Source organism: Antechinus flavipes, chromosome 1 (assembly GCF_016432865.1).
Source record: "Antechinus flavipes isolate AdamAnt ecotype Samford, QLD, Australia chromosome 1, AdamAnt_v2, whole genome shotgun sequence".
NCBI lineage: Eukaryota > Metazoa > Chordata > Mammalia > Dasyuromorphia > Dasyuridae > Antechinus > Antechinus flavipes.
In genome coordinates this window covers 23934102-23944198 of record NC_067398.1, presented here as the reverse complement: position 1 = coordinate 23944198, position 10097 = coordinate 23934102, and the positions used below count along the sequence as shown (strand labels likewise).

Sequence of the window (10097 nt, the reverse complement as noted above, 5' to 3'; positions counted from 1 at the left end):
CCCTCCCTTCTTTCTTCCTTCCTTCCCTTCTTCTTTCCCTCCCTTTTTTCCTTCCTTCCTTCTTTCTTCTTTCCTTCCTTCCTTCCTCCCTTCCTACTTTCCTACTTTCCTCCCTCCCTCCCTTCTTTCTTCCTTCCTTCCCTTCTTTCCCTCCCTGTTTTCCTTCCTTCTTTCTTTCCTTCTTTCCTTCCTTCTTTCCTCCCTTCCTACTTTCCTCCCTCCCTCCCTTCCTTCTTTCTTCCCTCCTTCCCTTCCTCTTTCCCTCCCTTTCTTCCTTCCTTCCCTCCCTCCTTCCCTGAATCCTTTGGAGGCCAGAACTAACCATTATACATTTCATCTCTTAGTACTGTTATGTTGTTTCCTCATCCTTCTTATCATTATTATTTTTAAAATTATGATATGAATATCAAGTTTGGTGGTAATTTCTTCTTGCAGATATTTAACTATCAATGAATTTTTATTTGTAGTCTTTAAACTTTCTACTTACCTAAAAATATGCACACACTCACACACACATGCAAACATATTGTCTTTTACCCAAGAGAAATGTCATAAAAGGGAAGCTGAGTTCATGTTCAAGTCACTCTGTTAGTATTGGACAGCTAGAAGCCACAGGAGGCAGAGCACTGCACCAAGAGTCAGGAAGTCCTGAGTTCAAGTCCAGTTTCAGAAACTTACTGGTTGCGGGACTTTGGTCATGTTTGCCTTAGTTTCCTCATTTGTAAAATGAGGATCCTAACAGCACTTACCTCCCAGGGGTATTGTGAGGATCATAGGGGATAATATTTCCAAAGTTCTTAGCAGAGTACCTGGCCCACAGGGGGTACTACATTAATGCCTCTTCCCTCCCTGCCCATGATCCTCCGGGGCTGCCTGTGTGTTTCCATTCCCATCATGGAAAGTGTACCTACACATCCGCTGCTTCGGATGCTCTGGGGCCCTGCCGGAGGCTCGTTGCCAAGAATGTTTTGATTTCCCGATGGGGGCTGCAGTGATTGGCAGCTCTCTGGAAAATACTTTCTTTCCTCTCTGCATTCTCCCTCACCAAGCCTCCTTTCTGCTTACAGGAAGATCTGCCTGCACTGCAAGTGTCCCCAGGAGGAGCACATCGTGACGGTGATGCCTTTGGAAATGGAGAAGACGGTCAGCAAGCTCATGTTTGACTTCCAGAGGAACTCGACCTCGGACGACGACTCGGGCTGCGCCTTGGAGGAGTACGCTTGGGTCCCACCGGGGCTGAAACCCGAACAGGTAACACTACCCTTCTTTAGTCCTCATTCTGCCAGGAAGAATCAAAGCTGGGCCGTCCTGCCCCAAAGTCTGGCTCTGGGTACCAGGAGGCAGGCTGAGTGGGAAGTGGTGGGAGTAGACTGAGGTCAGCTTGTTGCCAAGCCAAGGCAAACTTGGGCAACTGTTGGAACCCAGTCTTAGAAGATGTTTGGGAAAGTCGGGCCCAGACCAAAAGTTGGGGGAGCTACGTTTTTCATTGTCTGAGAACTTTGAGGTGAGGCTCATTTCCAGAGGGGAAGGAGAAAGTCTAACCTTGTTCTTTCCAGAGATATGCCCCCATGTTGAGATATTGAGCTTGGCTATACTTGAGTCACAAAGACGTCGGCATTTCCTAGAATATTTTGGCACCCCCCACGGGCTGTAAATATCATTGGTTTGATTAAAGGAACCCGCTTTTATTTTCTCGCTTTTTTCTCTGCATTCTTCCCTGACACACAAATCCTGACTTTACATATTTTGGCAAAAGGGAACCCATCTATCACCGTCCAACTATAATAATAATATTAATAACTGACATTTTTATGGAGCTTTAAAGATTTCAAAGTACTTTACTTATTTTATCTTTTTGGAACCTCATGCAACACCCCCAATGAGGGTACTAGGCAGTATTGTACCCATTTTGCAGATGGGCTGATGGAAATTCTGAGGGCACACATGGAAATCAATTCAAAGTCACCTTTTCCATCTTGAGCTTTCAACATTCCCCAGAGGCCTCTTCTTTTTCTGGGATCAAACATAAACCCCTGTGTTTGTTTTTAAAGCCCCTTCCAACCAGGCTCCAAGTTAGCTTTTTAGCCTTATTACACATGTAGGCTCCAGTCTAGTCAGACTGGCCTTTTGGCTATTATTCATACACATCGCTGTATTTTCTGTCTTTGTCTTTGCCGGGTCTTCCCCTAGACCTAAAATATGGATCTTCCTCTCCATGACCTCTTGGAGTTCCAGTTCCCTTCCAACTTCAGCTGCAGCTCTTCCTTCTACGCGAAGCCTTTCTTGATCTCCCCAGCTGCTGGTGTCTCTCCTTCATTACCTTTTACCTATCTTGAGTGGACTGGGTACATGCACGTTTTTTATATGTGTACCTGTTGACTCTCCCAATATAATGGAAGGTCCTGGAGACAGAAACTTATTTTCTCTTTGTGTTTGTGACCCCAGAATCTGGCACAGCAGAGTTGCTTAATAAACGCTGGTTGATTGATGATTTCTGGGCAGGAATATGGTGGACAGAGTGAGGCAGGTGCTAGGAACTTCGAGAGATTTCTGGGAGATTCCTTGGATAGTCCCAGTGACTATTTAAGACTAGTGAAGTGTGGGAGAAGATGGGTTTGAAGACTGAGGAATGCTATTTAAATTCCAGTTCTTTCTTGTATGTCATTGGGCAAGCTAAAGAAGAAAGAAAAGAAACAAGCTTTGATTATGATGATATTATTATGATTCTGTGCTACATGCTTGACAAATTATTACCTGAATTGATCCCCATAACAACTCCATGAGATATTATTATTATGCCCATTTTACAGTTTTGCCTCTGTGCTCTCTGAGAATCTTTGAGCAAGGCTCAGGAAAGTATTTATCCTCAAGTCTCTGTCCCACCATTGTCTTAGATAAGTCACTTCTCAATCATACAGGATGGCACCTAATTAAGGCTAAGTGGACTTCAACAACAGCCTCCTGTCTTTACCATTCCCGATAATTGATCATTCCTTGGAAATCCATTAACTCTAGGGTTAATCCATTTCACTTTTGGACAGACCTCTGGTAGAAAATGTTCCTTTATGGTCAGACTCAAATTCTTGTCTTTTTTTTTGCCCTGTCCCCTTAGGGAATTACACTATAATTCTCCTTCCGTATGACTGCTCTTCCCCCATTCTTTTCATATATTCTTTCATATCCACGCCCTCCCCCATGCCTAGAAGCCACTCCTTTCTTTTCTCCATCTCTCAAAACAGCTGCCTTGCTCCCAGATTCAGGTGTGCCCTCTTCCTCTGGCCTTTTCTGATCCTCCCAAGTGTTGATCTCCCTCTTGAGATTATCTGCATTTCCTCATCTGTCTCCAGGTGGAATGGGACCTTCCTGAGAAGAGCAGTTGTCTCCCATTCGTATCTGTATTAGCCACTGTTTTGTACATTGCAAGTGCACGTTTTGAATTGAATGAAGAGATGGGTTGGTGATCGTGGCGTGGCTCCTATGCCCAAGCTACGGACACCATGTTATTTTCCATCCTGAGTTCACTTGCACATTTTATTCTTCCTACAGCTGCTCGAAGTCCCCCACCCCCTTCTTTCTTATTCACTCCAGGATGCGACATGGGTCTGGACTAACCAATCTTCAGCCTTCTTGCCACTGATGATTTTTTTTCCTTTGAGAACAGTAATTTGTTTGACATAAATATCAAATTCCTGGCTTTCAGTCCATGCTTTGTCCAGAGGAAAGATTTCCTCTGGGGCAAAAGCATTTGAAGAGAAAGAGTGGCAGTGGAGGTAGATTTGCAGACAGTCTTGCCAAGAGAAGGGATAACCCATTTCCTAGAGATTCTGGCCTCTATTCCCAAGAATGCTGGGAAAGGAAGAGGAGCACAATTGAATGGGACCAGGGAAAGATTTCTCAGAGTTTGCAAGACCTTAGGCCTAAGTTTCAGGAAGCCACATGATTCCTATTCTCAGAGAGCTGTAGTGCAGAAAAGGTCAAACCCTAGGTCTAAGCTTCAGGAAGTTGTGTGACCTACGGGAAGTAGACAACGTTGCTGACCATTGGTCAAAGACTACTTCCTTTTCAGTCTATCAATGAATTAAAAAATCAACAGGAAGGGTGAGTTGAACCCAAGTCTTTTTTGCTATTTAATCCATTGCGTGTTTTCTGCCATGGGCCACGCCATGGTGGACTTTGCCCAATTGGTGTACTTGGACCTCTCCTCGCAAGGACCGAATAAATGCTTTCTGTTTGTATCTGGGGATGTCTCTTGAGTAGTGAATTTGGGTAAGGGGGTCTAGCACTCCATCCCACACACTATAAAGAGGTCTCCTAGGACTTTTGGCCAGGAGGTAGGGGAAAGAGGGAGATTGAAACTGCCTATCCAGCTTCAGTTCATCTTGTTTCTGCTTGAAGAACATGATGGACAACTCTGGTTCTCTACAGAGGGAAAATGCACATTATTGGATATGTGTATCCTGGTACAAAGCTCTTGTCCCCCCAACTCTAACTTCCTTCTCAGCTCTAAAACAAGCTTTTTTTTCTCTTTTTTGCTGAGGTAATTGGGGTTAAGTGACTTGCCCAGAGTCATGCAGCTAAACTCACCCTAATCTTTAATTACAAGTAACTGGGAAACTTGGGCTCATCTGTGGAGTCTACCGATACAAAAAAAATGAATATATGCCATTTGGAGTGGGGAGTGGGAGCCATCTATTTGTATATTGCAGGGAGGAAATAAGGCTGATGTTTCCTGGGCTTGTTTTGAAGGTGGATGATTCATGCTATCAAATAAGCCGGGTGAATGGTGCCAAAAGAAACAGTGTTCCCATCTCCGAGGGTTCTTTCTGTTTGTCCTTTCAGCTTGGAAGGCAATTTTGTCTTTTCTTCTTCTTCCTTACTTGAATCTATAAAATAGAAGCAATGAGAACCATGAATTGTCCTATAGAGAAAAGACTCTCTGGACATCAGCTGATGGACTCTGTACTTGTCTAATGAAATATCATTTACTAAAAAAGCTGGATGCTATTGGAGAAAGGGAACCAACAACTCTGCTTATTTATTTTTAAATCCAGGGTTGATGAGACTGCTTATGAATTTAAAGAGACCTCTGTAGTCAGATTCAGATTAAAACATGGAGTCCTCTAAAGCTTTGCTTCTTCACGTTGCCTCTTGCTCTGATAACTCCCATTTACTTGTCTGTGTTTGGGAGCATCTTCCTTTTTAACAAGAGGAATTGTGGGTGAATATATTAAACTCCTAGTCACTAGAGGCAAAATATAAAGGTGCTTTAATTTTTGTAAGAAACCTTTCATATCCTCGCTTTATTCAAGGGTTAAGACATACCTCCCAGTGACTGTCAGAATTTTTTCTTCTTCTAAGAAGGCCCGTCATGTTAATGTCATGGAAGCTGAAGTTGGCCCTTTGGGGCACATGAGAAATGAAGAATGTGTATTCCTCTTTGTGCTCCCAATTAAAAGGTATATGAGGAGCATTTCTTTTTTCATGAAGCTCAGTCCCAGCAGGTGTGTATGAGCAGTATTTCTTTTTTTCTTGAGGATCTATCAGTCCCAGTAGGTCAGCCAAACAGCCTTGTAAGTGCCTTCTCTGTATCAGAAACTGGGCTGATCGTGTAAGTAAAAAAGACCTGCCTTCGAGGAGCTGACATTCTAACCAGCTTAAAAGGGACTGTGAGCCTAACTCTTCTACTTACTAGCTGTGTAACTAAGCTTTGGACAGATCATACAGATCTCAGTCTGCTTATCTATAAAATGGGGAGGGGATTGAACTTAGCCCTTTAAGGTCTTTTCTAGCCCTGAATCTGTTATCCTTTGCCAGAGTCTTACTACTCAATACTTAAGCAACTTAGACATATACTTTAGTTCCACGGGCCTCTGTTTCTTCATTTGTAAAATAGAGAGATTAAACCAGATGAGGTCTAAGGTTCCTGTCAGTAAAAAATCTGATAACTGTATGATCTTTGGAGCTTGCCTTGTTTTACAGATGATACGAAAAAGGAAAGAATGAGCTGTTCTTGGCTCAGTGGAAAACCAATCTCATCTTTGTAAATTGGATGTGGTTTCAGGTGATTAGTCTGAAAAGCAAGGGAAGGAAAGCCATTTTAATTTAATTTGCATCTCTTCAAACTTTGTGTTTGGAAGGGAATGCAAAATAGTGACTTCAATCGGGAGCCTCAGAATCTTTGTCCATCCTGGCTTCCAATTAGGAAATTGATATTTTCCTCCCCGGATCTCAGTTTCTCCACTGATCATCAGACGGGTGCCATAATTCTTACCCAATCAATCTCACAGGTATGTGGTGAGAATCATTTTTGTAAGTGGATAATGGTGAGGAAAGAGCTTTGTAAGACTAAGAGCCCTATAAAAATTGGTGAGGCGGCTCCTTTTCTTCTCTTTATTACCCTGGAGGAAAGGAGGTGCCATGTCAGGCTACTGCTTCTGGGCTAGACCGAAGCAGAAACTCGTCTTGTGGCGGTTGCCTTGACATTGCTACCAACGTATTTATTTAGCAAAGCACGGGGTGATACTTCCCCACGTCTGTGTCTGCACACAGGGAGGGGAGGGTTGGGTGCAATCATTTTCCTCTTGTGTTCCAAAGGAAGAACATGGAGTAAAGACCAGGATGTGGGTGGCCTGCCTTCTGTGTGTACTTTCAAATTTCCTTCTCTCTTTGGTCTTCTGGCTCCCTTACTTCTCGGCACAGTTTGACTAGAGTATCCAAAGTCAGGGCAGATTCCCCACCCCGCCCCAAGATGCTTATTTCCCTCAAATGCACCATGTGTCTGTGAGGCTCTGAGCAGGATGTTCGGATCTGAACATCCTAGGATCTCAGTGTGCTCATGTTTGTATCTTTTCCTTCTCTTTGAATGGTGCTCTTGCATGTAATGATAATAGCCTCCATTTATATAACAAAAAATCTTTTACATACATTATTTTATATGAGGCTCAAAAGAAGCCTGGAAAGTAGGGAGTATCAAAATGGTGGTTTGATTTGGACCAGATCTGGGATTCCGTTGGGATAGGGGACTCCCATTGAGAAAGTGTATTCTGTCCTTATAGACTGACTACTTTGAAATATATGGCCTGGATCATCTAACCTGTATATTTCAGAAGATTTCTATTTGTCTCATTCCAAGGCCAGTTTTCTATCCACCATAGAGAGGCGTGTGTGTGTGTGTGTGTGTGTAGTATGCATAAGTATATATAGCTATGTCTAAATAGATTGTAGCTATATCTAAATACGGAGGTAGATAGATTTAGAATTTTAAGGGACCTTAGAAGTCATCTGAAACATCTCATTTTACCAATAAGAAAACAGAGATACAAAAAGCATACATGACTCCCAGGCAATAAATAGCAGGTCTGAATTTGAACACAAGACTCCAAGTGTTCCCCTGTACCTTATTGCTAGTTCTGTCTCCTATATCCATAGCTATCTCCCAACTCAGGGCTTCATCTGCTTCCATCCAAACCACTTTGGTGCCCTCCTGATTGGTCTTCTGCTCCCAATCTTTTCCCTCTCCAATCTCTCTTACACAGAGATACCTAAAAGCAGGAATGTGCTCGCTCTCTACTCAACAATATTCAGAGGCTCCCTATTGCCTCTAGAATAGAGTTCAAACTCTTCTCCCCAGTGTTGAAAGCCTTTCCCAAAGGGAATCCAACTCTTCTCCTCAGCTTTGTTTCCCTTCTTTCCTTTCAAAGGTTCCAATCAGATCGGCCTCTGTCCCCTTGCCCTCACCGTACACTGTCAGTCTTTGGCCAGGGTGTCCCCTGCTACTGCCCTTTCTCTGTTTATTATAATCCTTAAGCTTCCTTTAGGAAACCTCCTCATCTCCTGATTTGTTTTCCTTCTTCACTTTTCTTGAATTTATATATCTGTTTACTGAAAAAGAGAATATAAGCTTCATGAGAGCAGTAAAACTGTCTTCCTTTCTCTTCCTATAGGATAGCACAAGTGTCTCCTTGTATAAAGTAGCAGATTTGTCTCATTCCAAGGGTCTTGATAAATGTTGGTTAAATTGAATTAGGGGCAGATGGGAGTTCATTGCATAGAGTGTTGGGTCTGGAGTCAGGAAGCCTTGGACACTTGCTAGCTTGGTGAGCCTGGGCTCTTAAGACACTTAATGCTATTTGCCTCAGTTTCCTCATCTGTCAAATGAGCCAGAGAAGGAAATGCTAAACCATTCTAGTGCCAAGAAAACCCCCAAATGGAATCATAAAGAGTGAGACTGATTGAAATGACTAAAAAATGAATTGAAATGAAGTGACTAACCCAGAATCAGGCAGCTGCTTTTAAAAGCACAAGCAAGAGAAAATGTGGACCCCAGAAGCCCACAGCTCTTGATTTCCCTTACCAACAGCAAGAGAGATCATCAAATTTCCATATTAAGGAGCATCAGAGAGTGTGGAAAGAGGGACAGCTAGCTGGGTTTGAGGACAAGAGGCTGGTCAAATCCCAACTGTGCTATTTATTAACAGCCAGACTTTGGGCAAGTCACCTGGCCTCTGAAATTTCTCCCAGCTGTAAAGCTTAAGATTTGGTGACTAATGACATCTTTTCCATTTTTCCCATGGTACTCTAGAACATCTTTACTGAGGACGGAGGGCAATGTGACATGTTACTTTGTAGATTCTAAGCAAAGACACCTGGAACCGCATGTTACTTTGTAGATTCTAAGCAAAGACACCTGGAACCCACAGCTCTGTACTTTTTTCCTAAAATACCTAGCCTAAAGAAGGTAAAATTGCACTTTTGGCTTTCTTTAGTGGAAGGACAGATGACAGTGACTTCAGCTCCAATAGACATAACGTTGAAAGAATGACTGTTTATTCCCAAAGCAAACATTCTGACTCAGTCTTGACTCACACTTTTCTAGAAAATCTGGACCCTAGCTAGGTTTTTTTTTGTTTTTTTTTTTTTTTTTTTTTTTTTTTTTGCCGTAACAGCCCAGCTACTGTGTCAGCATCAGTCTGTGGTCGACATATAAGCAGGAGCATGTGCCATCACTGTCCTCAGGATGACTGGACTGAACCAAGCCCCCTGGCGTGGCCATCCTCCCGATGACTCAAAGGAGAGAGGAGGATTGGCAAGGCTTGCTCCGTCGCTCATTGTTTCAGAATTAAACAGCAAATCCAGCCAGGATCATATAAAGGCTGTCTTAGACCTCATATTGGGGGAGAGGGAAGAAAGGAGACAGAATCACTCCTATGACTCTCTGTGGAAACCTCCAGGAAACCCAGAAAAGGACTTTTTGGTGCAGCAGGTTTTGAATTGTGTGAAAATGGTATTGGTCTCCATCTCAGTATCATCTAGGCAGGACCAATCTCCTCACTTTCCTTGTATCAGTAAATCAATGAGCAAGCATTTATTAAGCATTTACAATGTATTAGGTATTCTGCTAAGGGGAGAAGGGGAGACAGAAACAATTCTTGCCCTCAAGAAGCTTACATTCTTTTTTATTTTTTTAATTTATGGAATGAAGCATTTTCATAATGTAATATAATAAAAATGAAAATTGCACATGAAACTGCAAATCTACTACACACAACATACTGTTCCTTTTAAATAAATAAGAAAATTATCATGTAAATTTATTTTTCCCCTCCCCCCTCAGAAATGGCTACCATTAGACACAAATAGCTGTGTGTGTATTATGTCTATATATGTATATACCCATATACACAAATATGCATACATATATATATATGTAAGATTATTCTATGCATATTTTATTTATTAAATTTTTCTCTGGTTGTAGATAGTGTTTTCTTCATATGTCCTTAATAGTTAATTAAGAAACTTGCATTTAATGAGGGAGAGAGACATGAACATCAAAAAGGTTATATAAGACACACACAAAGTAGATCAGAAGTTCTTAACCTTTTTAGCATGGGCCCCTTGGGAAGCCTGGTGATGCCTATGGACCCTATTTTTGAAAAGAGTGTTTACATGAAATAAAACACACAGGATTATCTAGGGAACCAATTATTTTGAAATATAGCTATTAGAATAGTTTTTCAAAGTTCATGGGACCCAGATTTAGAACCCTTGTTCTAAGGAAAGAAAGAACAAGGGTCCAATCCCAGATGTGATTACTT

General features: G+C 42.1%; 1 protein-coding gene across 1 annotated transcript in view; it reads left to right on the top strand.

Moving 5' to 3' along the window:
- The first annotated feature begins 1068 nt into the window (after positions 1-1068).
- Positions 1069-10097, top strand: part of PRICKLE2 (prickle planar cell polarity protein 2) — a 94669-nt gene continuing 85640 nt past the window's right edge. The window contains exon 1 of the mRNA XM_051980175.1: positions 1069-1251. Within this exon, the coding sequence (XP_051836135.1) occupies positions 1120-1251 (132 nt within the window). The 5' untranslated portion in view covers positions 1069-1119. The remainder of the gene's footprint in view (positions 1252-10097) is intronic.